The following is a 27,603-nucleotide window of genomic DNA, read 5'->3' on the forward strand; positions in this document are numbered from 1 at the left end:
TTTGAACTGGGAATTCCTAGACCCAGTTCCAGGGTTCCACAAGCGGGTCCAGGTGCTGTGCTCTGGCAGAATGAGATTCATTCATTTGGAGGGCTTAGGATGTTGAGTGGGTCGAGCTGCTGGGGTTTGTCAGCCATGCAAGTCAGCACAAATGCAGCCCCCAGTTGTGGTTTATTCAATAAATCACAGCGATATAAGCTATGGTTTAGTGTGACCCAGAACATGAACCTTCATGTTGCCATCCCAAAGGAGATGAATAATCTCTTCAGTCTCACTGTGCATCAGAGCCTCAAATTTGCTGAAATATTTATTGGAATGATGGTGAAAATGCACATTTATTATGACCCAGTCACAGAACATGTTGGCTTTTTAAGAGGCAAGTTGCTTGTCCAACTAGTAAAGGAGGCCATATGGAAAGCAGGTCATGACATTAGAGCTAAGAGCCAGGTAGAAATCATGCCAACCATACCTGTTAACCCTCTGCCTGTTCTGCAGCTCTTAGAAGCAGCCTTTTTCCCCTCTTTTATGCTGATGCTGGAGAGACCATTCTTTTTATTTTTCTTAAAAAGCCAGATGGTGCCCAACGTTTGTCTAAAAGTCTATCCTGCCCATTTTAACATCGTTAGGTGGCTTATAACTCTTCTTCCTATTACTACTACTACTACAGTGGATTTACATGCATGAATTAGGGTGTAGGGAAACATGTGCTAAACATAGTTGTATCAGATATGATGTCATCGTGCTAAGTGGGGGGATTTGGGGACCAATTCTGAAAGAAAGAGAGCCCAGCATGGTGGGGTTCAATGAGACAGACCTGAGTTTGCCCCAGGGACCAGGCCTGGGGGGAGGGGGAACTTTGCGGATGGAGCAGTCATAGAATGGGGGAAAAGCCAGTTTCAGTTTAAGACTTCCCTGCTGTATTGTTCTTGGAGACCAATATACATGAGGAGTTCAGGAGGGGGAACAGATGGAGCTACGCAACCTGGAATCCTCTCTATGTCTTGGATTCAACCCCCAGATAGCATGCTCAATGGTTAGGCCTCAGGGTGGATCAGAAGATCAAGACGACACCAGGTTGCCAACTTTTTGACTGTATGATCTCCAAGATCTCTTCTAAAGAAATGGATGCCCTGCCTTAGTCATGCTGAGTCAATCTGTGGATTTGGTTGGTTGGATTAAGGGGTGGTATGAACCCAGCCAATTATGGTTTAATCAATAAACCATTACGTATTCAACTTGCCATGGCTGAGGGCATGGCATGAACCCAGCTTGTAGTTGAAGCCCGTTGAACTCAGTGGCCTAAATCTAGGAACTTTCTTTGGAACAGAAAAGCGACTGACCAACATTAGTGCATGTCAAATTAGTTTTTATTCCTTTTTTTTTTCATTAGCAGATTTTGGGTTTGAAAAAGAGCATTCCCAATTTGTTTTATTGTTACCCAGAGAATTAAAAAAAATTGGGACAGACCCCTCCGTAGGAAAATACTGAAAATGTCTGTGATTATTCTATTGTTTGATTGCAATGTCCATGTGATTAAAAGGAAAAATAACAACTTCACCAAGAACCCAAAATGAATGAACGACGAGAAATTTACTGGTAACCTTGCTAATCTTATGATTCATTTGCTACTATCTGTCAACAGCTGTGTGTGTGTGTGTGTGTGAGAGAGAGAGAGTGTGTAGTATGCTTAAACACACACCTTTTGGAAATGCTTGAATGTTTCCCAATTGTGCTTTGTATACTTTGCCATTCAAATATTTTCCATGAGATACTCAAACCATGAATTTCAGGTGGGTTACTCCAGAATTAGATGCCTTTTTTGGTGGTGGTGGGGAATCTTTTGTTTGGGAGCAGTGCTTGTAAACTATATCAGGAAGTTTTAAAGAGAAAATTATGGTTCCTAGGTTTTTAAAAAAGCATCCATCCATCTTAGGCAAACTAGAGAAAAAGACACTCTCTGCTTTTAGTTTTATAGTCTAAAAGACATGCCCCAAAAAGAAAAGAGGTGGGGAGGGAGAAGGAGGGGAAAAAACCCCACAAGGTACTATGTAGCCAGCTGAAGCAGAAGCAGTTTAGGAAGCTTGATGGAATGTTTTCAATGACAACCAAAAGAAGCTTTCAGAGACAATGTCCTTGTTTGTTTTATCTGCTCTGCTACTTAATGAACATTATACAGGTATCTGAAGCGGCTACTTAAAAGAGTGGAGTCAAGATGACAAGCTACAGAGCTAATTAAATCGGTTAAGAATTAAATGGCTAAGGAGCCAATGGAAAGAGGTGGCTTTGCAGCTACAGATTGTATGGAAATGAGCCTTCTTTGGGAAAGAAACCAGCATCCTGTGATTTTCCAGCCACGATCCTGCCAGCAGAATACGATGCAGATAATGTAACATCTCTTCCATGGGAATGGGTGGAGAGCCGACAGGCAGACAGATTGCTATTGAACCATCAACGTGATTTTTGCAAAGGTAAGCCCTGTCCTGCTCTGTTTCAATCCTTCCCATGGATTGGAATTGGCCACTGTACCACTTGCCAACCTGGTGCCCTGTAATAAGACTACACCACCCATCAGCCCCAGTCAGTATGGCCAAGTCTGGATGGACAGAGCATTAGAATGCAATGCTATACAGCATTTACTCCAGGTTTATAATGTTTGTCATCAAGCACAAACTAATGATCTTGGTTAGAAGGTACTGTAGTAGGAGACTCCCCCGTTTTGCCACGAGAGTATAAGAAACCACCTTCCACTGAATCACTGCCTTTTGGTTCCCTTAGCCAGCATTATGCACACCAGCCTGTTGCCCTAACGCACTTAACCCAGTCAGCCGTTACCACAGTCAAATCTCGCCAATGCCTCTGACAGCATATAATCACAGTACCTTGGTCAAGACTACTCTAGTAATATAAATGATTTTAATATTACTTATAATATAATTAATATATTAATAAACAAGTAATATGAGAGCTGGTTTGGTGTAGCGTTGAAGCCCCCAGGCTACAAACCAGGAGACGGTGAGTTTGAATCCTGCCTTAGGCAGGAAAGCCAGCTGGGTGACTTTGGGCTAGTCCCTCTCTCTCAGCCCAACCCACCTCACAGGGTGGTGGTTGTGGGGAAAATAGGAGGAAGGAATATTAGGTATGTTCGCCACCTTGAGTTATATATTAAAAAGGCAGGATAAACGTATAATAATAATAATAATAATTAATTATTATTATTATTATTATTAATAATAATATACTGGCAAAGTTTTATTTAGACGTTGCAGTATGAAGATCAGAGTTTCTGCAGACAAAAGGCAGATCTCATGGAAAGGAAGAGGGATGGAACTGTGGGGGGCACAGGAAACTTGTTCCAGGTGAGGGCTGTTTTATTATTATTATTTATTTTATTTTATTTTATTATTTATTTATTTATTTAAATGTATTGGCTGCCCAATTCCAGGGGACACTATCTCCACTCCCTCCCTGCTCTGGATTGTTACTTGGGCTGGAGCTTGGGAAGGTCGGGGAGGAGGCCTGTCCTGTTCCTGGCTTGTGTTGTATTTTTGAGGGGGTGAAGGGGATCCTAAATTAGTTACTCACGTTTTGTGGGTCTCTGTGGTGAGGAGAGAGGAGACAACCCTTGTCTGTTTCTGATTTACTGGGATTATGGGCCCCAGCCTCATTACTGGGACTGGTTTGGGTCCTTTTCTTGCCTCTGAGGGCATTTTTAGGCCGCAGAGACTGAGCCAGAAGGAGGGAGACCAGTCACAAGCCAGGAGCTTCTTTCCTCAGCTGCCAGTTTGCCGCCATTTTGGCCCCTCTTGGCAAAATTACAGCAAATTACTAGTCGCTTCCCATTGGCCAGGCAGCAGCAGTAGGCGTGGCTCAGCCCCATTGCAGCCAATCGGTGTTTAAGAGGGGTGTTCTGTGCTGCAAAGTGTTCAGTTCTGTAAGGGAGAGGCTGCCTTTTCAGCCTCTCCAGATCTCCAACTCTTTTTCTTGGAGGACTAGAGAGGTCAAATGAATTAATCGGGGTGGAGAAACTTCATGACTAAACTTCTTGGGGTTGAGTAACTGGGTTGACTGATAGCCTTAATGGTATTTGGTGAGTGTGGATTGCAGGATGCTGCTTTCTCCCCTCTCCTGAAGAGGGGTCCTATATTTATTTGGTGGCCCCTGCTGAACAGATTTGTTCTTCCTCGTCAAAGTGGGTTAGAAACAAAATTGTATCCAGCAGCCTTTGGTGAGGCTTGTTATCTAGATCTTCTCCTAAAGTAGAAGTTGGCTGCTGGCAGCTGATGCCCTCATTCTGAAAATGGCAAGAGATCAGACTGCTGAACAAAGCATGTTATCCCTCCTCGCAGCCTGGGCAAACCAGAAAATGGGGAAGATGGAAGACGAGAGCCCCGCCTGCCCGCAGGGAAGGCATTTCAGCTGATTTCTCCAGCTCTGGGGGCAATAACTAATGAAGCAAAATGGAAGAACCCAGACACAGATAGAGCAGTAGTGTTTTTGTTTCCAATTGCAGGGAATGACCATCTGTTTCAGCTGAAGGAGGTTTCTTCATTAACAGCCAAACAGGTGCCTTAAACCTGTTTTGACTAGAAAGAGAAACCCTTCAATCCCCAGCAAAAGGAAAACCCTTTTGACTTCAAGTTCTCTCTTCCAACCTAGCCTGTTTTAGAGGTCTTTGGAAGGTGGCAAAATATAACCAGGCACGAGCAGGTAACGATTTCGATAAGGGGCTAACCAATGGGCTATGTGCCCATTTTCTAATTTGGCTTTTAATTTTTTAATTGCCAGTCCTGCCTTTTTTGGAAAAGCACCTCTCAAGTTTCTAGATCTCATGGAAGCAGAGAGACACACAGGGCAATGCGGATCTCACATAGTGCCAGGGGAGAAGGGTGGACCTTCACTGCGGGAGCCTTACCCGCTACATTAGCTGAGTGAAATTACCCATTTCTCTTTTGAAAGCTGGATACAACCAGTAGCTCCAAACCAAGGAAACCAGCTTGCAAAATGTTGATTGTCCTTTGGCAAAGGGATTCTCTTTTAATTTATTGGTTTATGTGATACAGACCCACATGCCCATAATTATTCCAAGTGTCCCCCGTTTTAAAAAAAAATCAAGGAAATGGTTCCTGAACTCCGAACCTTGGCCTCCTTCAAGCAGCGGGACATTCTGCACTCTCCTCCGCGTGATTCCAGTGACACAAGGCCTCTGGGGTGAGATGCATCTTCCCTTCATCTCCGAATCCCACCTAAAGGTCTGGGGTCTCTCTCTGCCCCTCTCCGAGGCCCTTCATGCAATCTTCCCCAGCATAAGCGGCAGTGGTTGGTTCTTGCCTGCCTCCATGCCTTCAGCTTTTAGCCACTCCATCTTCTGTCTGTGTTGCTGAACCGCATCTGCTACCCGGTTATCTATCATGGCTTCCGTCAGGACACCATCCTCCGAGGCGTAGGCTGCGGCCTGGGGTGGAAAAGAGAGACACTGAAGCCTGGTTTGAGGGGTTTGAGCAATGTAGCTTTTCTGGAGCATGACCAGGTCAGCCTTACCAGGTAGACCAGACAAGAAACACGACCAGCTCAGCTAATTCTACTTTATTGTAAGGTTACTTTAACAGAATCTTGCAAGTCTGAAAGTACCTCTCTCCCCCCTCACCTTTACAGTCTAAGAAAATAGGGAGGGTCCCTCCTGAGACATTTGCCACATCCACATTCCTGCTGTGGGCTCAGCTGCCTCTTATCTGACCACTGTTTAGTCTGCAGCTCTTCCTCCTGTCTCCCAAAGTCATTCCCACACACCATTACATCCATGTTAGTGTTACAACAAATACTTTTCCATAGCCACAGAGACCAGGACTAGAAATAAAGGGTTCATTGGATAGATCTTCATGTTGGAGAAACAAAAGTTTCTCAGAGTGCCACCGGCATTGACTATAGTCAAACCAGAGCAGGGCAGCTCCTTTGCGGCTGCCTGCTGTGCATTCCGGCTGAGATTTGAGATGAACCAAGCAGATATAGAAGCTGGCTCCCAGAGTGATAAAGATTCTGGAGACTGGTATATATACAATTCCCTGCAAGCTTCTCCACCATCAGTGAAAAGACCCACCTTGCTGGATCATAGGAAGGCTGCTAGAATGGCAATGATCTTGTGGTTCCTTTCCATTCCACAACAATTATTATTCATTATCTAGACTCAGAGTGATGGGGAAGGCCATCCGAGAAGAGAAGTTTTAGCCTTACCTGCCAAGCCACCGCAAGCTGTGAGATCTCCCGCCCAGACATGCCTTCTGTCAGCTTGGCAATTTCCGAGCACTTTTTTCCATAATCAAACTGGGCTAGTTTTAAGCGCCTGGAGGCCAAAAAGCAGATGAATCAGCCACAGCATCGCAACATTTGTCCCATCTCCCCTAACGCCCCATTCATTTCATTTTTAATTTTCCACTCTGTGGGAAATCAGAGCACGCTGGCCTTGTGGGGAAGGAGACAGCGAGCTATCTCCTGAGCTTTTCTTTCAGAAGCTCTAATTTTGGGTTCTGTCTTTCATGCTTTCTTTCTCTGGCGGTTACTCATCTGGGGTGAAAATTTCTTGGCACGTGCCACCCAGGTTTGCTATTAGAGGCAGCAATTAACTTGAAAAGAACCAACCCAATCTGCAATTTCCTTCTGCTGATCTCAGCCCGACTCTCTTACAACGAACCACCAGAACGCGAAGCGCAAAAGATTAGGATCGGTACTGACTGTTTGCCCTCAGTGGCTGGCTGGAGGACGTGCTTGTCGAAATACATCCGGACCAATCTCTCCCGCTCTTCTAAACGCGGCAGCTCAAAGTGGACCATCTCATCAATCCGGTCGTTGATCGCCCAATCAAACTGCTCCGGCTGATTGCTCGCTAAGACGAGCATGAACCTGCAACGCAGGAGAAGGTTGAGGGGTGGGGAAAGGTGCACCCACCATTCCCGAGCCGGTTAGCAGTTTATCAAGCTTTGGGGCCTTGTTGCAAAGTTTCTATTTTGTTTTTCCCAGCCCAACCGACCTCGCAGGATTGTGGTGAGGATAACACGGAAGGGAAGGCTACCTCTCTGCGCAAGTCGCCCGGAGCTCTCTAAAACCATCAGGGTACACGCGTGACGATTAAAGTTGACAACGGTGGCATCATCTTTCCCTTAATGGCAGGAAGCCGAGGGACATTCCGTCCTGCAGTTTTATGGCTGTTATCTCGCGTCTCAATTCCCCCAGCCCTCTCTTGACAATGGTGCTGCTGTTTTTTTAAGACAGCTGCTGACAATGTTCCCGGCTTAACGGTGCATCATGAATGGAAACGGATTTTTGGACAGGAAGGGTTGGAACAGCAGCATTACTGCCATCTGTGACGAACTAGGGTTTCCTGGGAAAAGAGCGAGGCTCCTACATTCAATTCCTAGGGGCAACTTTGAGATTTTTCCTGCTGCTGCTCGGCTGGATAATGGTTATTCCCCCCTCCTTCTCCCAGGCAGTTAAAGGAAACAATTTAACCCACTATGGACATGTGGTTCTTTCAAATAGAAATCACGATTCTCATCTACTGTGGTTCGATTCTCATCTACTGTTGCTTTGATTGCCTTAACAGCCCTCTGAGGTTGACAACTGTCACCCTGTTTGGATGGTGGGTGCCAAACGGATCCTGGATGTTTAAATGCAAATTAAAACCCCTGAGTGGCTGTGTGTGATTAGGGGGAAAGAAAACAGAGGCTGTGTTGACCCGTAGGAGCAAAGCTGGAGTTTGAAGGAGTCTGCCTGTTTCTAAAATGTCTGGTGGAGATCTATTGCAATCTGTGGACCGTTTGACAGCTCAGAAAATAGAGTTATAAGGAAAAAGTATCATTCTGGCCTCTGGTGGCAAACTGGATTATCCTTCCTTTTCCTTTCCAGGAATAACTAAGCTGTCCCTAGCAAGTACTGTCCATCTGGGTTGGAGTTCTGTGCTCCATGATTCCCAGCCAGCTGGACTGAAATCCTACAAACATCTGAAGAAGATACCAGGGCTGGGGGAAGTGAAGCAGAGGCAGGATGGCCATCAGAGATGTTCTAGTGAAGTGTTTCTCAACCTTGGTGACTTTAAGATGTTGAACTTGTCGAAGTCCACACATCTTCAAGCTGCCAAGGTTGAGAAACACTGATCGAGTGGATCCTGTATCTCTAAGGTCTCTTTAGGATTCTTTGATACATTTGTGGGTGGTCTAAAGTTGGTTCTAAGGCAAATCTCTCTCCCATTCAGATACCTCTTTGAGCTCCAGGGCCTGATTCTCCCCACCCGCTCTGAGGGTGATGAGCAACCCAAGAAACCAAACTCAATTCTGGTTGCCACCGTATCGATCTTCTTCAAGGAGCACACCCCGTAGCTTGACCATGTTGGGAACAAACTCCCTTACTTGTTACTGTGTTGCCCTGTCCTATGGAGGAAAGCGTTGAGTGTTGCTCGTAGGTCCTCGCTGATTTTTTCCTGCCAAGATAAGCAAAAGACATAGAGGTTGGTTCGGGGCCAGGGGATGGCTGGTTAAAACCATGGACAGATTGCGGAGAATGGTCACTGTTTTTGATTGTCCTGCCAAGCTCGGAACCAGGAGAGACTTTGAGCACAGGGCCACTGCCCTATTTCCTAACACTCCATACTCAGAAATCAATTTTCCTACCAAGGCTGTGATGAAGATGCTTGGAAGGCCCTGAATCGTTCTGCGCACTCCTCTAGAACTGTTACGAGTTGCTGGTCATCCTTCTAACTAGTCCAAATTAAATCCAATCCATCTAATGAGAACTCTCTGCTCTGCTTTCCTTCAGGTGTCTCTCAAACCCTTCTTGTTACTGCTTTTCATCGTTCCCCCCTTCTTCTTGCTTGCAATAGTTTCAAAGCCCCCGAGGACGTAGGATGATTTTTTAAAACCTCCACCACCTTTCCCTGAGCACCTGCAACTGAAAATAAACATGAGTTTATCCAGTTTCAAATGCCCTTTATTGACTTCTATTTCCTCTTTCTTTTTCTACGGCCAGAAGCTCCAGTTTTCTTGCTCCCTATTCTGGGGCAATAACCATTCCGTTTCCTTTGTACGACCCCATATAAATCAGGGACTAATCTCTGGGTAGACAGCATGCAAGATCTGTTGTTGTGGCAACCAGAAGCAATTTAGGAACTTCATCCTTTTGCAAGGCCCACACACCCCTCTGCCTCTGGAAAAGAAAAGGATGCCCTCTCCAGCCCCTGAAAATGGATCTGAAAAAGATACGCCTGTCTCCTTTTGAATGTCAGTGTGCCATCTTCCTTTGGAGACCACAGATCAGGTTGCAAAAAAATAAAATATTTAAAAAATCAGCCAATGCAGATGGTTGGCATGTACTTAATACTTTACGTTATGATGAGGCAAGATTTGGGTTATTTGCACCATGATTTCTAATGTTGACATTAAGAATGTCCACACTGTAAAGTTGAGCAAGAACAGGAATCATGGCAACGATAAGGTTGCTATTAATAATAATACCATTTAGGAAACACCAGTCAATTTCTTTCTTCCAGCTGTCAAAATCCTTTGGTAAGGAAGACAGTTAAAGTTTGGTAATGGTCTGTGGGAATGACCTTGGGAGACAGGAGGGAGAGCCACGGACTGGACAAGCGGTGTGTAAAAGGTGGCTCAGCCCACAGAAGGAAAAGGGGTGTGGAAAGTGTTTCAGAAGGGATCCTCCCTAGTTTTTCAGAGAGTAAAAGGAAAGGAGGGGAGAAATACTTTCAATCTTGCAAGATTCTGTTAATATAACCTGACAATAAAGATAGAGCTAGTTCTCCTGGTTGTGCTTCTTGTCTGGACTACCTCGCAGGGCTAACAAATTCTTTCCTCTCTTCTCCTGGTCTCCCCATCTGCTCCTGGAGTAACTTGAGCCATTCAGAGTCACTTAACTATGCTGGGCAGAAGGAGCGGAGAGCTTTTGCAAACTGCAAAATATGATTAACTACTGGGCCGACTCATCAAATTAAAATGAGAAAGCTTTTGACTGGCCCAGTGGTATCCAGGAAGGAGTGTACATATGAGAGAAAGAGGGAAGGGCCCTTACTGTTGCTCTTTTCCGCAGGAATGCATCAGCTTCATCCACAAACAGCAAGAGTCTGAAAAGAGAAGGGGAAAAAACGTACTTTATGGGGATATGGCCAAGGACAGATGGGCTGGTAGATCTTGATGCATAAAAGCAGTTGCCTATTCAGTGTCAGGCCCTAAACTGCCATGTACAGCTAGAGAGGCAAGATTCACAGGGCATTTAATCCAGTCTAATGCTAGGCAAAAATGATTAGGGTGGAGAATCTTGGAAACAGAATAAGCAGAATGTCACCCCTCATTTGGAAGCAAATTCATTAAGGCTGTGTCTCTTCGAATTGCTTGAACTTCTTTCTGCTGGTTGGCTTCTCTGAAGAGCTAACTGCTCTTTTACCAGGTAATACCGAACATCCGTCTGCTCCCTGTCCTGATGTTTCCAAATGTTGCTTTTTTTTCTCCAACTCTAGTTCTTTAACACTCACTTTTTCTCAGGCTATGCTCCTCACAACAGTGGCCTACTCCTTCTCCCCCATGCTCTTGTTACAATGAGATGCTTCACTACACCCCAACTAGCTGGATAAATAGCCGGTGTCTCCCCAGGGCGAAAGATTCGGGGTTCTGGGTTCGCAGACTGTATTTATGGTGATCTGATCCGAGCTATTCACATTTAAAGATCAAAGAAAGCAAAGCCATTTCCACTCTAAAATAGAACAGTGGCAAGATTACGACTGGATTTCCTCATCCAGAAGTTCAGTTATTGTGCGTGCATAACTAGCCTTCTATAGTTTTAATTTGATGGCACTGATACATTTATACCTCTCGTCCTGAGACAGACAAGGTGAGATGTAGCGTCGCTTGAAATGTGAGCAATGGATTGCTGCCAATTTGAATTTTTTTTCGCTCAGAGTTTTCATAACGATTTCAATAGCTTCAAATAAAAAGGGACGGGCTAATGTCTTTCCCTTCTCCCAATTTAGCATTTTACTTTGTGGCTTAGATGGGCAATTGAGTTCATGCAACAAGCTTTGCCAAAACCACATAAACCCACAGCAAGGTGCTGAAGATTTTGGTTGGAAAGCTTCCTAGCCATAGATAAATTTGAGGATCTGATTGCGACCTTCAGGCTGATGGCCCAACATGGCTCAGACTCTGGATTTTAGGGCACAAACAATCGATTGGCAAAAATCATGATGAATCTGGCTTTCCCAAACACTACTACACAAGAAGTTTGTTTGGCAGGCTTCAAAATGCTTCATTTTAACAGCAGAAAATTGTTTTTTTCCACATCCTTTTTTTTAAGCTGGGGGATGACAAAAGGCACAAAATGGAAACGTTGGGTGATAAATGTGGCAGCGCATCGCAGCAGACAAGGGGAGAAAGGGCTTGTCAGAACCGATCAAGGGACAAATTTGTCACCAATTAGTGGCACCAATTCGAAGTCTTTTGCTAACCCTTCTCCGTTCCCCCTAGATGGGACAGCATCCTCATTTACTGAACTTCATCTCTATTCTTGGTTTTCAAATGGATGGCAAAGAAGAGATGGGAATCCAAGAATAATGGCGTTGCAAAAGGCCCTGGATTATTTTATGCTATAAGAAAGGGACAGTCCTGGATTCAAAATAGTGCTTGCCAGAATCAGGGCCCCCAGATTGTAACCTGAACTGTTTTGCGCCAACAGGACCCTGTTAGTGCTTGACCACTCAACCCACTACAGGATTACCAATGCAAGCTATGAAAAGGATAACCATGCAATACATCAAAAACATCTCAGAAACAACCAACAGACTATAACAAACACACAGCATCACCATAGCATACAAACCAACTAAAGCCCTCCAAAGCATCTTAAGGAAACCAGAAGACCCAGTAGCCCAAGAAGAAAAAACAGGAGTCATCTACAACATGCAGTGTAAGGACTGTAACAGTTGCTACGCAGGATGGACAGGCAGAAGACTAGCAGAGAGCATCCACGAACACCAACAAGCAGAGAGAAGACATGACGAAAACTCAGTCTCACGACACGTGGACAGACGCAACCATAGTTTCAACGGGAAACTGTGAGCATCCTAGACCAAGCTAAATCCAAAAATGCCAGGGAATTCCTGGAAGCTTGGCATTCCAACAAATCAGCTATTAATAGGGACATAGAAATAAACCATATTTACACACCATTCAAAAGAAACAATAAAAAAGCTAAGAAGGAAACAAAAACAGAACACATCCACTCCAGCAACCAACATTCAATAAGCAGGGATTAACCCCAGGCAAACAATCAAGCAGAAAACAACACCCTAATCAAGGAACTACCAAGGAGAAAACCCCACCCCCACCGGCAGGGCAAGCTACTGCATATAAACAGGGAGCAAACCCCACACTCCCTCGCACCGATGATGTTACCTAGTTGGGTAATGAAATGTCTGCAAACAACCAACCAAGCTCGGAGAGCACCAAGGACTCCACAGTTCAACCCTGAGCTACAGATATTCTCTTCTATTGGAAGGCCGTATTAGCTTGCCAGTCGATCGCTTTCTACTGCCTCATGCAGAGAAGCACCTTTTCCATTCCTCGCTCTTGGGGTCTTTTTAATCTGGGGATTACATTTAGAGAACTGAAGCCACGTTCTTCAGTTTGTACCCCAAATAGGAGACTGTTAAGCTGGATCGTATCTGTTTTAGCATTACTTTAGAAAACAACAGGGTTTGCTACACAGGACAACTCCCTGCTCTTTGAGCAGGAAAGAGCTAAAAGAGAGTTGCTCCACCCGTGTGACCCACAGCTTCTGATCTCCATCCCAAACCCAACTTACCCTCTCCGACTTGTGTTGGCCCAGTCAAAGACCTTGTGCATGGCAGTCACACCTTCGCGCCCCATAGGGGCGACATCCCCACCAGTCATGATTGCATAATCCATGCCAGAATGCATGGCTAATTTCTAGAAAGGAAAAGAGAGTTTAAGGACAATGGGTTGACTGGGTGAGGGTCATGAGCATGTTCAGAACATCTGGTATGAAATCCCTTATGAACTTTTTGTGTAAAAAAGAAAAAAACGAACTCATGATTGATGATTAGACACGATGGATTATAGAAAAAAGAGTCATGATAGAACTTGAGAGGTTAAACTATAATTGTAATAACTGCTGTAAGGAAGATCAGAAACCACTTCCTTATATCTTTCTTTATATCTTTTTTCCCCTACTTTTTTTCTTTTTGCACTTTTAGCTTTTTCTTCTATTTCTTTTTCTTTTCTTTTCTGTTCTATTTTAGTTTGTATTAGTTCTTACTATTGTTGTTAAAACGTTTAATAAAATTATACATACGTACATACGTATATAAATAAAAGAACATCTAGTATGAAAATTAGTTGAGGAAGCATTTGTTTTTCACATTCCTAGTCCTCATGATTGCAGAGTATGGAAGACTGCTTAGAATTAGAGCATTTTGGCAATTAGAAGAAAAGTGAGTAAGGAGGGACAATCCTAGTGTTGGATTTGATCAAGACCATCCAAAGCTACTCCCTGTTTTGTGCAAAATTAAGGCAATCTTGATGTTCCAGTTTGAAGGAAGACCTCCATGTGCGAAAGCCAGCAGGGGAACACAGAAAACATACATGCTTCCAGAGGAAACCAAAAGACGCTTTTTGAACACGTAAGCATTTTTCAGCATCTAGCCCAGTGTTTTTTTAAGATGTGTGGACTTCAACTCCCAGAATTCCCAGCCAAGGAATTCTAGGAGTTGGTGCACTCATCTTAAAATGGCCTAGGTTGGGAAACACTGATCTCGTCCTTTTGGTTCGGCTAGCAAAATGAGAAGTCGGTCCTACCCACGTGGGAAAAAAGGACAGAATAAGTTGCAACCCTGGGGCCAAAGCCATAACCAGGTCAGTCACCCCCTTTGACAGAATATTGATAAATCGGAGCGCTACCTTAGCAAAAAGGGTCTTCCCAGTCCCTGGGGGTCCGTACATGAGGATATTCCGATACAGGCTTCTGTTATTCCTCGTGTTCCGTGTCGCAATGGCTATGTCTCGCACCCGCTCCTCCAGCTTTGGCTGCAAAGAAAAGGACGCAACACCCCGCAAGCAGCATTAAGACTTAACAGGTGGAAAGTTTGGTCCCTGGCATTTCCTGATCCTGCACCTCGTTTTCCAAACGGCCGACCAGATGCAGAGAAGGAAAGACCTTTTTAGTACAGCCATCTCCAGCTGATTTTCAGAGGTATACTACCTCCAAATAGGGAGGTTCTGTTTTGCTATTGTATGAAATGGCCACTGACAGAATCATCTATCTCCCCCCCCTTTGGAAAAAATTCATCAAAGCAGCCAACGTTCACATATCTGGTGGCCACAGACACACGTACAAAGGATGGGGCTTTGATCACGGTTGTGGCTGCCATCTTGACTTTTGTGACCCCCATGGACACTCTGGCCAATTAATCAACGAATGCGCCCAGTGCCCATGGACTCTGTTCTGGTGTAGCCCTCAAGGGTGGTGGTGAACACTCACGCTGAGGACGACTCCTTCGAGAGCATCTTGAGCTTTGCTGGTCAGCCGCCTCCCAACCTAGAAAGTCAAGGAGACACAAGGAGTTACCCTCTGCAGGGACAGCTAGAGAGAAGTTGGGAATAATCTGAATAAAGGTATGTCAGAGCTGTTAAGGAACAACAAATGACAACTGGGAAAGGGGAAGGTGTGAGAAAGATTTTGAAGAACCCCATCTTGACTCCGTTTGGTATAAAATGGGACTGAGAGAAACTCTGCCAGGCCATCCGTCCTTCAAGGTAGACCAAACTTGGAAACCAAAGACATGCAAGCTAATACTACTTTTATTATAAGGTCACAGTAACTGAATCTTGCAAGTCTGGATGCGTTTCCCCCCTCCCTCCCTTTATGAGAACTAGGGAGGGTCTTTTTTGAGACGCTTTTGAGGTTACAGTTCTGGCCCGGACTCAGATTTCTTTTATCCGACTGCTGCCTTGGTTGCGGCTCTTCCTCCTGTCCCTCAAGGTTATTCCTTCTACCCATTACATGGGCTTTCAAGATTCTGTTATCATACCCCACAACAAGAAAGTGGCACTTCTGGAATCTGGTGTGTGTTTTCACTCGGCCCGTCACAAAGGGCTGACGACAGTAGTCGTGGGGAGCAAAGATGACGAAACGCAGCCAGACTTTTTCCCAGGTGTGTCAAACCATCAATGCAGGTACACTGAACTCAAAAGATCTTCCACCGTCCAGAAAGCAAGACACGGGCTGCGGCCAGAGGAGAAAGCGTACCTGGATGGGATGTTTGAGGGCTTCCAGCAGGGTAATCCGAGAGGTCTCCCGCACCAAAGAGGGCTTGCCCAGCCGAGCTTCGATATGCCGCCCAGCCACAGCAGTGGCATTTTTGGCACTGTAGATCCCAAGGGCCAGAAGAGTCAATCCAGCCACCTGCCCGAAGTCAGAATGGTGTTGCTTTCAGATCCCTTTTCAAACACGCATATAGCTCTAACAATGAATTTTTTTTTTAAAGAACAAACACTGGGAGGGGCTGCATAACAAAGCATTATTTTTTCTCCTTCAGTTTTTATTTTTTCCTTACCCCCAGATTGGAATATGGTGCCAATCTCTCCTGACCCTGTGCAATTCCAGGTAATGCATTGGAAAGAATAGGTTCTCCTCCTTGCAAGCAACGGGCTTTGAGTGACGCTCCCAAAAGGCAGTTTTAGGGTGGGTCTCCTTGCTCAGGGCTCAGTAAGAATCACCCAATGTAACTCAACACCCTTGACGCCCATTATGTTCCTCCCACCTTCACATGTGGAGATTATGATTCTCAGCACTCAGAAAACTAGCATCTCAGGGTGAAGGTCTGTTCACAACTACTGTGCCCTGCCACCTTACATGTCTTCCTGCAGGGAGATGGTTCCTATAGCCCCCAAGGATAATCAGAAGGGGTACAAGTCCACCCCGGAAGTCTACCCTTCCGGAAAAAAAAATTGCTTTGATTTGCACATGAAGGTAAGTTTGGAGAATAAACCATAGTTGGTTTGCTTTCATGCAAGATGCAAAGCCAGAACCGACTCCCAAACCTGTTGGCTTAGCACAATGCGTGAACAAACTATGATCTACCCTCCTCTGTTTCCCTTTGGTGGCATGCCCAGGCTGACTTAGAAGATGCACTGGTCAGCCTCATGATTTACCTTAAGCCATGGCAGATGGTAACTCCTGCATTGGTCTCTAAAAGCAAGGAGTCATTCATTCATTCATTCATTCATTCATTCATTCATTCATTCATTCATTCATTCATTCATTCATTCATATATATTTCCTTCACCCATCCAGCCAAAAAATTAAGAATCTTCAACTCATAATTAAGAACCTGCAACCTTACCGTGGCTGTTACTTTATCCCAATCGGTAACAAAGGCACGGAAACCTTGTCCAAAAAGAGTCCCAGCTGTTCTAAGGAGAGAAAGATCACATTTCTTAAGAAGTGACATCTCCAGACATCCGTTTGCAAGCCTGATCCGGCTGAAATGTGGTTATTTATGTACAGAATAAAGGCTGTGCATTTGGCCATTACTGCATAGACTTCAAGAAACCTGCCCGTTTCCGCGCCCCTAAGTAAACGTACTTGAGGGAATCCAACACGGTTTGACGGTGCTCGGCTGCTTTTAGCCGTATTTGTTCCCGGATGAGATCCGCGTTCTCCCGCTCAGCCCGGGCGCGAGCGTGGGCTTCGGCCTCGATCCGCAGCATCTCGTTCTTGTGCCGCAGTTCCATCTCCCGTTCCACGGTTGCTACAAAGGAGACCGAGAACTTGAAGCTACGGAAAGTCTACACAGCTGCAAGCAAAGGAGCGTGGGAACCTGGGGGAAGATTGGGGTTGTAACTCAACCCACCAAAGACCACTTATGTGGAGTGTTGTTCTTTCATGCTAGGGGGTGAGTGATTTGTTCCTCCCATCCAGAAACACAAAACCAGGGAAAGGTGGTTCTCGGCCCCGTTTGCAATACTAGCTCGTATTTCTCTCGCTCCTCACTCAATTCTTGTGCCTACACCCTCCACGTTCCATCCTTTCTCCCCACCCAGAATTCCAAAATACAGATGGAAAGGATAGTGGTATAACGTAGCACAGTGTTTTTCAACCTTGGCAACTGGCTGGGGAATTCTGGGAGTTGATGTCCACACATCTTAAAGTTGCCAAGGTTGAAAAACACTGACATAGCAGATACTGAGAGGGGAAACATTTATTTTTCTCCCACTTTCTCAAAAATCCCCCCTCCCCTTATTTCCTGGTTATTTTCTTCCAACTTTTCCTGTTGCTTAGGATTCTTCACCACCCCCCTAATTTTTCCTACAGTCTCCCATCTCCTTAGCTTTTGCATCTCAACTCCAAAGGCCTGCTGGCAGGCCCGATGACCCCAAATCTACACCTTCTGCATCATCCCCTACCTCTCCTCATGGCTTCCTGCTTCTGAACTGATTCTTCTTGCTTCCTTAAATTCTCTTCATTCAGGAGTTGCTGGAGGAGAAGAACAGAATTCGGTCAGTGGACAACGGGAAAGGTGTTGGGCTGAAAAGGGCGTGTTTCTGGGTTTCTATTCCCCTTAGAAACAGCAGCCATGCATTTTCCCAACATTCAACTACTGGGTATATTTTCCCCCACATTATTTACATTGCAGGACATCACCTCCTTCCTTCTCTCCCTGTACTCACAAGGGTTTCTAACTAACCTAGAGGAAGGATGTGTTCAAACAGCATTTCTATTTATTTTCTTGTATTAAAACTGTTATTGCGATATAAAAAGCACAATTAAAATACAAATCAGAAAGTATAGCAAAGAAAGAAGACAGAACTAAAAGAAAAAGACCAAAACTAAAATAGTGAAAGGAGATAGAAAGACGAAACAGAAAATGACTTCTGACTCCCTCCAATACAGATATAAATACAAATTTTAAAAAAAGTTAATCTCTTACCACTAATTAATCCAAATTCACATTATTTCTATCAGCACAAACCATCTAATCATTAAATCAGAGCTTCATTTTTTTCCCACACAAGCACGTAGCATTTCTGTTTATTAATTATTTTTTTATCCTGCTGCTCCACCCCCAGGACACGCCTGGCAGTAGATCTTTCCCCTCTCGTGATCTCAACCTTCCCCCACCGCATTCCAGAAAAGAACAGGACCAACCTGCTGTCGTAACTGGTCCTCGTAACGTTGCCGGGCTAATTTGTCCTGGTATTGGGCTCTCTTTAAGATAAAAAACACACACGGGAGAAATAAGATGACATTTAAAAGAAAAGAGGGACTTGAGAATTAAAACTTGAGGTGGGGAAGACTGCAACCTCTTAAGCTGAATTTAATATTGAAGCGATGAGGCCAGAAGCGGGTGGTTTAAGAGCCCTGGAAGCTGCAATATAGAGATTAGATTCTTTGTCCTCCCAATCCAGGACTGTCTGATCTTACAGAAGTCATTCCCATTTCTATTTGCCTGATATATGTCACTGAGGATTGAACCTGGGACATTTGTCCTGCAAGGCCATGGGGGGACGGTCAGTAGTAATGGATATTAGGCCAGCCTTCCCTCTCCCAAGTGGGCTTGCTAGATGAATTTAAGCTTTGGAGGCATGGCAGATCATTGGGACAAGCCGATCTGCTTGTGCCAATCTCTGCAGGTTTTTATCAGAATCCATTTGATGGGATAAAGGAAGGCACGCTTCCACACGTTGGGTTTTAGCTTAGTCGCCCCAGACGATCACAAATTGAACAGAGGAGATGCCAAGGAAGCCCTGCCAGATTGCTGGACAAGTGAGGAGGTGCTCTGGTAATTTGTTTTGCCCCACATAGAAAGTAAGAGCCGCCCAGGGTTGGGGAGTGGGGATCCTACCTGTGCCAAATCAGAAATGCAGCTCTGGCAGGGGGCACTTTATTCATCCGGCCATTTTAGCCTTACACGGTCCAGCAAATCATAAGATAACATTTTACCGCTTGTTGCTGCCTGGTCTCTTCATTAAGAGTTTTCCTCCTCTCTTCTGCTTGTATCCGGACCTGTTCGTTCTTCAGCTGTTCTATGGCAGCTTCGTATTCCTAGGGATGAGGAGAGAAACCCAAGTCAGGAAGAGTGATTGAACAGACCCACAAGAAGCTACATTCATTTCCAGATTTTTCACCGAAGCAGCCCTGTTAAGTTCCCAAAGAGCCTTTAGATTCCTCCAGAAAAGAGTTTGTAGAAACAACATAAAGGACTAATGGCCTGGTTTGCACGATCTATTTACAAGATGATCTCACTCACTCTGTAATATAAGCACAGGATAACACCATCCCGCCTTATAAGGTTGTCGAAAGCTGTGGGTTTTTGTTTTTTTATGAGTATGCCTTTGAGTCAGTCTTGACTCTTGGCGACTGCTTGGACAAGTCCCTGCAGTTTTCTTGGCAACACATTTGGAAGCAGATTGCCACTGCCTTTTTCTTCCTAGGGCTGAGAGAGAGGGACTGTCAGAAGCCTCCCAATCAATTAACCATGTTTGCTAGTTAGCTTGCTTCGTTTCTGCCATTATAAAAAAGTGGGGGGGGGAGAAGCTAGAGGAATAACCATTAAGTGCAGATGGACTATTATCTGTTTTTCAGGAAAGCCCAAGGTCGTACCAGCGTGAGACCAGGAGAGACCCAGTGGAAGACACAAGAAGGACTATGGGATGAAAGGGGTGGTGGTAAAGAGTAAAGGGATTAAGCAGAGCTTGGCACTGCGGGCTTTTTAGTTTCAGCAATACTCTAGGGACTGTATGCTACTTCTCAATAAATGAATCTTTCTTTGAACTTGTCTGAGTTTCAAGAGGAGTCACATTTTTTATTTATTTATTTATTTATTTATTGGATTTCTCCCCCGCCCATCTCCCCCACAATAGAGGGACTGAGCACTGCAGTTCATCACAGGGACTAGCCCAAAGTCGCCCTGCTGGCTTCGTTCCTAAGGCAGAACTAGAACTCCCAGTCTCCTGGTTTCTAATCCGGCGCCTTTAATCATAACACCAAACCAGCTCTCAAACTGTAATTTGTAAATGGTTAAGTACTACAGGTTGATCATGCATGCAAAGGCCTCTGGATCCTTCCGTGCTAAACTATTGCAAGATATTTTTTTTGAAAAAAGCATCCTGCCCCCTAAACAATACTGAAATAATCAAATGTCCACAAAGCAAAGCTGAAGCTTACAGGAAAGAATCAAGACAGCAAAAAGCAGTATTATTTCTTTATTCCAAAGTGAAATAAGACACTTTGTACTCAGAGACAAAAGGGAAGGCAGCAGTAAACCTTTTCTGAAATACTGCGCAGAAAACAGCACGCGCGCACTCACTGGAAGCTGAACTCAATTTGAGGGCAACGTTACCATTTTTTAGTCCAGTGATGTTTCATGTTTTTTTTAAATGACATTACAGTAATCATGTTAATTATACTGAATTACAAGTCATTCAAACATTTTAAATCAAACCATTTTGGCCCTAGCCCCATCCCCATTGGGACACAGCTCTCTGTCACGCAACACCAAGGCTTTTGCCTGAAAAAAAAAAGCTGCAGATCTCTAAATCTAAAAGTCAGGGACTTTGATCATGGACATCCTAGAGGTGCCATAGAGAAAGTCTGGCACTTTGATCTACTAAGGGCAACCTACCAGATCAAGGTGAGAATCTTTACAAATATAGGGAGTGATCAAGCAACAGGAGAAAAAAAAATCAATCGATTAAAAAGCACAGCCTGGATGGCTAAGCTTTGCTCACCTTTAGCTTAGACTGCTGTTCCAGTTGTAGTGTCTGTTCCTGCAACTGAGCCAAGTTTAGGGCCTCTTTGGCATGGCCTGGAAGAAGACAACCCCCATCAGTTGTTTTCTACCCATCATTAAAAAAAAAATTAACAAAATCCTTAAAAAAACAAACCTCCCCACCCAGCAGTGGTTTTGCACATGATAAAATGCTACAATTCTGGCTGCCCAAAGGTTAAACCGTATGTCTGAACCAGGGATTCTGGTTCCTGCCTTCTTTCGGAAGGGAGAGAAACTAGAAAAACTGTTGTTTTCATAGCCCTGCAAAACCAGCTCAGAAGGAAGCTTTTTCCTGGTTTGAATTGCAGCTGCTCCTAAAAAGACAAAGCGAAAAAATCTTTGGGCCGGTCCTCCCGGGCTTTGCTTTCAGGGGCAAAAGCCGCTCTAGAAGCTGCTGAGCGTGGTCACATGGGAATCGAAAGGCCGAAGGACATCTCTTGCCGTGCGCTGATGCAAACAAGCGCAATCGGGTTTCGGGGGCTGGAAGCAAGCCTGCGAAAAGGCTGTTTCAGACAGGGAGTGTCGGTGTCCAGACGTGGCACTGTGGCAGGTTCTAAGGTCTGGCTCTCGCCCTGCGTTGAGGTGGCTTCAGAAGCACTGCTGTCTCTCCCCAGGAGCAGATCCAGGCAAGGGATCCAGCCGAGGGCTTCAGCAGACCCCGTTCAACCAGCCAGGGAGATCCACTGAGCGTTTTCTCGTAGCCGATCCCTGCCAAGGACGTCCCAGTTAAGCTGGGTCCGGCGAAGGCTTTCCTCAGGACTAATCCAGGAGGGGCTCCCAGCCAGAGGGATCCCTGTTAATCGAGGCACGGGGTCCAGTGAGGGTTCTGCCCGGAGGGGATCCAGGCAAGGGATCCCGGGATCCCGCCCCCCTGACTCACGGGAAGTGTCGAGCTCTCGGGCGGCCTTGGCAGCGCGCTCCAGCCCGGTGGGATCGAAGTTGCTCCATTTGTCCTTGGGGCGGCTCCCCTCGCCCGTCGCATCCTTCGGTGCCCCGCCGGGCGGAGGAGGCAGCGGGGGAAGCCCGGCTCCCGGGCCCACGTCCCCGCCGGCCCCACCGCCGCCACCGCCGCGGTTCAGCCCGAAGAGCCACGACATGATCCTTACGGAGGTAGCCCAACCGGCGGGCAACGAACCTCCCGGACACACACGTGGACCCCGCGCCGCCGGCTCTGCGCAGGCGCCGCCCCACCCCTTCCGTTCTGCGCCGCGCGCTCATTGGCAGAGAGTTAACGGAGCCATAGAATCGCGCGGCCAAGAGAGGGCGGGCTCGGCCATTGATCAAAAAGCCTCCCTTTTCCTCTTCCCCCTCCACCTCAGTCACGTGCTTGGAGAGGTTGGCGATCACGAAAGGAAGGGGCGGGGACTCAGGGTGGGAGGAGGAAGAAAAACTCGGCGAGGGATGGTAAGTGAGGAGGATCAATCTTAGTCGGTCGCAGTCGTCTAGCGCACGAGGCGGGTCCGGAGGCGGCCCTTCTCCGTAGCAACGGGAATGTTGAAGCGGTTGCTAAGGGGGATGAAGGCGATGCTAGGTGTAGGCCGCGCATGGCGGAGGCGGCAGCTTTGCGAGTGCGAGGCCGCGGAGCCTCCCTCAGGTAAGGAGGGGAGCAAAGCGCCGGGGAGCCTCTGAAGAAACTCCATGCTGGCGTTGAAGAATTGGAGCCCCACACACTTGGAGGGCCCTGAGGGCGGGGGAGCAGGCCCCTCACAGGTCACTTTTCGCTCTGTGGGCGGGGGGGGGAGGTTGAATTCCAAGTCCCATCCCCTCCACAACCATACCCATGCTGTCTGGGAATGATGGAGGTTGCAGTCCTAGCAGTTCCCTCCCTGAGAAGGAGGGAGTGTATTTTAATGAATTTATTTTATTTTATTTGTGTATGAATTTCTGAGTCCCTTCAGTATAAATAGTTGTGTCTTTCTTGGATCCAGGCTGACATGGAGATCTTCAACGTGGCCCGTCTCACAAGGTTGTTGTACTGCGTGCCTCAGTTTTCTTGCCCTCAGGGCCTTTGTCACCTTTGTGGGAGAGAAAAAGCCATTCTCCGTCCTACCACGGTTGCTGCAAGCACAATTTTTTTTTTAAAGAGGGCCAATCAGCCGTGTCTTTGGGGGCGAGCTGAGAAAAGGAAAGGAAAAAGCCACACGGATGGGGTTGTTGATAAAAATATATGGAGCCAGTTGTTATTTCTGGATTAAGTTTTAACAGCCAACATTCAAGTGATGTCATTTTCTTCTTTCTTTTTCTAGAGAGGACCCAAAGGAGCTCCTTAGCAACACCCAAAGAACCAACAAGACCCACAACATCGACTTTCCAAACCTAAGAAGGCACCCAGCTCTTCACAGGGATGAGCAGAGAAAGCCATCCCTGGTTGGGGAAGAAAATGGTAAGAGTTGCCACCAATGTCTCCCCAACAATGGTGGGGTAAGAGTTGCGATCGTTGTTCTGTGCTGGGGCGACCCAGGTTCAAAGCCTCATGGTTCCGGGGAGCGTGCAGAGTGACTTTGAGTGGTCTGCTGTCTCTCAGCCTCTTGAAGAGAGCCAAACTGTGGCATCTTCAGGGTGAGGGATGGTTTCAAACTAAGCAAGATGGTGTTCACCATTTTGTCTGCTTCGATCGCCCCCTTTGGACTATAAACGTGAATCATTTAAACCTCAAAAATGTAGCAGTGCGGAAGCTCTCTTTCTAATTCTGGCCAGGTAAGCTGTCTACCTGGATACCATATTTCACAGCTCCCTCATCCTGAATTTTGGTTCTTGGATCTTTCGTTCCTTCCTCATTCTCTCCCTGCTGACCAATTTCACTCTCAATACCTGCTGTGTAGTTTAATTCTAACTGGTTATTAGGGCTTTTTTCCCTTTTTTTTCCTTGGTATTTCTGAACATCTTGAACTCCTGCCCCCCACCCTCAAAAGAAGTCTGTTTATGTAATGGAATGTGAGAAGGACCTTGGAAGATGATGTGGGGAGAGATGCTGTCTAGGGAACGATCAGATAAAAGGGAAGTTGCCCGCAACTGAGTAACAGGCAAAGAAAGAAATGTAGAAAGAACCCACCCTAACTGTTCAGGTGGTAAATAGGAATGGCAGGAAATTTGTATTTTCAGACTTGCAAGATTCTGTTAATGTAGCCTATCAGTAAAGTAGAAGTAGCTCATCTGGTCGTGTTTCCTGTCTGGTTTACCTGGGTGGGCTGACAGTTTATATCTCCCACTTGTCTGTCATTTTGGCTGCCTCCAGACCCACATTTGTCTCAGTTTTGGAATGAGAGGGAATGGTACAAATGAACATGAAATCAACATAGAGTGTTATGTGTCTTCCTTAAAAGTGAGACAGCAAAGAATAAAAATTATTTTATCCCTTTGATTAAAATTTGGTACTATTCATTGTGGGCTAGTTCATGTATTTGGGAAGTCAGCTTTTGGTCTTCTAACTGCATAGGTTTTCTTTCTCTTAGGTGATTACTCATCTCATTCTATGCCAGGGGTCTACAGCATTGAAGACTTGGAGGAAAGCTTACAAAAACTGAAGGTTCAGGTGGACAGCTTGGCCTCCAGTTTAACTTTCCATCCAGATCGAGATTACACTTCTGCTCTGGAACATGTGGCCGACCCAACTCCTTTAAGTTCCACATGGCACCGACCAGGCTTACCCACTGAGCACCCATCAGGGTCACCCACTGAGATGGAATGGTTACTGAAACCAAAGCATCTTGTGAGACCATTAGGGGAGAACCTGGACACGGGCACTCCAACCTTAAGCACATCCCCAGTGAGCCAAACTTCAGGATTACCTGGCAGTGCGATTGTGAGTCAGAATTCTCCCCCCTCAGGAGATCCTGCTTTCCCATTGAAACTTGGGGCCCCTCATGTGATTGGTGTCAAGTCTTTGCTGCCCCCCAAGATTCCAGTCCGAGCTTGCTTGCCAGAAAGGGCCTCTTTCACATTCCACAGAGGCCGTTCACTGACTCTTAATCATTCTGGGGTTACCCGCTCCTGCTCCTTCTCTCCAGATGCCAAACGTCCGCGCTGGCTCAGATCCCGGTCTCAGTCTCCAAGACCTATCTGGAGACCCAGCTCAGCCAAGGCAAATGCCTGTGCCCAGCCTCCGCCTCAGCTGGGGAAGCCCAGGGGAGTCAAAAAGAAAGGTGTATCAAGTAGGCAATCGCAGTTGAGGATCTTCAGGCCAGGAACATTAGCGTCAAGATCCTGGACTTCCACGAAAGCAATTGGGAAGGGGAGCCCAAGGGAATCTTGGAGTCCTTACAGTTTGGCTTCCCCTGACATCTCCTCACCCACAGCACAGGAGATGAATGAACGGTAAGAAGAAAGTGGTGTCTAGGCCTCCTGATCTAGACAGCGCACTTGACTATGAAATCAGAATTGAGAACCAGCGAGGAATGTTTTGCTTCATAGTAAAACTATCATACCCTGAAAAAGCACAGTTCCCTGGGATGGAATGATAAAAAAAAGGTGTTATGTTGGGCCTCAACTGATCTCAAAGATTATCAGAGAAATCAACTTCCAGGAGTTAAAGAGAGTCCACTCGAGTTGGGCGGTCAATACATTTAAATAAATAATAATGTGGGTAGTGTGTAGAAACTTCAGTTACCAAACTGTTTAACAAAAAATATTGGAATTTCTTGACTTTTCCCAGCTTTTTAGGCAAGCCGACCTCCTGAGAAATACTTTATTAGGCCAGAAAATGTTTTACCAGGTCATCTTCTGCCTGACAATAACAGTAGTTTCTTGTAGTCCTTTGCAGTCCGTAAGCAATAAGCACAAATGTTCCTATAAGCCAAGTTGTGCAAGGAACAGCGTTTTGTAGAGCAATTGACTCTTTTGGAAATGCTGCAGAACATTTAACTATCCTCTTTATTCGGGGTTCAGATTCCTGCAGACGCTTTCTGAAAGCACCATGGGGAGAGACCTGATTGAAATGTCTCCATACCAGAAAGAGCTGGCTCATCTCCAGCTCGAGCGCCTGCGTGTGGAAGAGGCCTGGTTACTGGAATTAAAGAGGCAGCAGGAATTGGAACAGACCCGTGGCCCCAAACCCAAATGGTGAGGATGTGCTCCCCAAAGGGCTATGGGCACTTTGGATCAGGGGTTGAGAGTAGATTCAGCAGGTTCATGGGGCCATCTGGAAATTGGATGAGATTTGGTGGATCCATGAGATTTTGGGCATATTGAATGTCTGAATCCGGGGATTCCTTGGGCAAGGTTCAGTTGGAATTGGAAAGCATTGGGAGCAGAGTGCCAACAAGGCCACTCTGTGGTATGAGTCAAGCCCTTCTCTCCTTCCTTCTTGCCATTTTAGGTACGAAATGAGAGACTCTCAGTTCCACTATGAAGCCCACAAGAATAACAAACTGCTGAGAAACAGCCAAGAGATGCAATTTGTCTTTGATTACAGGGAGGCATTAGCAAGAGCTTCTAAAGAGTTCCAGCAACAACAGAAGCCCACTCCCACCTCCAAGACCTACTGGTAAAGATCTGAAGGAGAGATTGAGAATCTGTACAAGAAGAGGAGATGGAAGAAAGGCAGGTCAGGATGAACAGGGCGTTCCTCTGGGTCCAGTGAATGATAGTGGCTTGTTCGGGGGATGGCGGTGTGATTTTGAGTGTCCAGTCCCAGCCACTTCTGTGCCTTGCTCTTGTTCTTGATCACTCGGAGCCGATTTATGCTTTGAGAAGGGCCACAGGCCTTTTAGATTGTACCACAGTGGAATGAAAAAAAAATTGAGCAAAGTTTCCCTGCTGGAGAAAAAGGTGACCTGATGTCCTGGTGTATTGGGGGGACTACATAAAACTCTGACATCTGTGCCAGAGATGGTGTGGGCTATTCTTTTCCGGCTCGATGGCTTTATGTGTGCAAATTTGATTATTCGTGTGTGACATGGTTTGATTGTTATTGCCTGCTGTCTCAAACTAATTCAGCAAAGGACACCTCACTTTGGATTTTCCGTCATGTGTTTCAAAAATGTGATTAGGAGGGCACCGTGAATAAAAGAACCTTGATTGCTGATCAAGAAAATGTTCTTTGACTCAAAAAAAAAAAGATAAATACTACAGTAGAAGTAGAGAGAGCTGAGCATGTGCATTAACGTTTTTCCATCTTTAATAGAATGTTTCTATACTTGGTTGTTGCCGGATTTCACTCTAGTGGCCTGACTTCTTCATTTCTAATATTTTTTAAGGATCATTTAATTCTTAGACTTTCAGAGAGAAGACATCTAAGCTAGCCATATTGCTGACATGCCAGAAGAGTTCTAGGTATAGGTATTTCTTTATCAGTGTTGAAGCACTCATTTTTATGGCTGGCCCACAAGCATTTTGGTGTAGTCCTTGATGGGTGACTGCAGAAACCTTCTGACATAGAATGATTCTGGCCTGAGGACCAAAACAATCTCCCTACTAGCCAAAATTATTCTATGATTAATTGTCTTCATTGATCAATCGTGCTTGCGCCCTGAATTTGTGAGTGAAATGGAAGATGTGAAAAAATAAAGGCAGCCTGCATTAATAGAGAAGTTCCCCTTGTGCCTAGCTATTCGAACCAGCTTTCCCAAACTTTTTTGCACAATTACGAAATCCTCTATCCAGTTACCTAGAGGTAATCCCACCTAACTCGATAGGACAGCAGCTGTGAATACAAACTGAAGATTCTTGGAAAAAGCTTGCATTTTCTCCAGCTTCATACTTAACAATTTGCCAATTGACAAGAAATTCCACGCCAGCCAAGGATGGATATCTGTCTCTTCTCTGCCAGT

The 27,603-nt window shown here is 45.7% G+C and overlaps 2 protein-coding genes across 4 annotated transcripts; one reads left to right on the forward strand and one right to left on the reverse strand.

The window, feature by feature from the left end:
• Positions 1 to 1,331: 1,331 nt before the first annotated feature.
• Positions 1,332 to 22,020, reverse strand: ATAD3A (ATPase family AAA domain containing 3A). The gene is made up of 16 exons (XM_088136731.1): positions 21,717 to 22,020; positions 20,796 to 20,872; positions 19,009 to 19,110; positions 18,214 to 18,273; positions 17,472 to 17,541; positions 16,651 to 16,816; positions 16,409 to 16,478; positions 15,313 to 15,468; positions 14,545 to 14,601; positions 13,965 to 14,090; positions 12,850 to 12,974; positions 10,066 to 10,117; positions 8,397 to 8,467; positions 6,727 to 6,894; positions 6,229 to 6,337; positions 1,332 to 5,452 (listed from the first exon to the last, which is right to left on the reverse strand). The coding sequence occupies exons 1-16, from the start codon at positions 21,931 to 21,933 to the stop codon at positions 5,285 to 5,287; spliced, it is 1,794 nt and encodes a 597-aa protein (XP_087992857.1). The 5' UTR covers positions 21,934 to 22,020; the 3' UTR covers positions 1,332 to 5,284.
• Positions 22,021 to 22,214: 194 nt separating this feature from the next.
• On the forward strand, positions 22,215 to 26,856 carry LOC112540832 (uncharacterized). Of its 3 annotated transcripts, none has more exons than XM_025167721.2 (5): positions 22,215 to 22,240; positions 23,083 to 23,219; positions 24,289 to 25,150; positions 25,721 to 25,894; positions 26,151 to 26,856. In XM_025167721.2, the coding sequence occupies exons 3-5, from the start codon at positions 24,309 to 24,311 to the stop codon at positions 26,320 to 26,322; spliced, it is 1,188 nt and encodes a 395-aa protein (XP_025023489.2). In that variant the 5' UTR covers positions 22,215 to 22,240; positions 23,083 to 23,219; positions 24,289 to 24,308; the 3' UTR covers positions 26,323 to 26,856. The 3 variants fall into 3 exon arrangements, with proteins under 3 accessions (XP_025023489.2, XP_025023487.2, XP_025023488.2); XM_025167719.2 differs by lacking the exon at positions 22,215 to 22,240 and adding an exon at positions 22,247 to 22,430; XM_025167720.2 differs by lacking the exon at positions 22,215 to 22,240 and adding an exon at positions 22,247 to 22,430 and having other exon boundaries at positions 26,247 to 26,856.
• The last annotated feature ends 747 nt before the right edge of the window (positions 26,857 to 27,603 follow it).

Source organism: Python bivittatus, unplaced genomic scaffold, assembly GCF_059951505.1.
Source record: "Python bivittatus isolate LINGU-HERP-01145 unplaced genomic scaffold, Pbiv_v1 ctg000090_np1212, whole genome shotgun sequence".
Classification (NCBI taxonomy): domain Eukaryota; kingdom Metazoa; phylum Chordata; class Lepidosauria; order Squamata; family Pythonidae; genus Python; species Python bivittatus.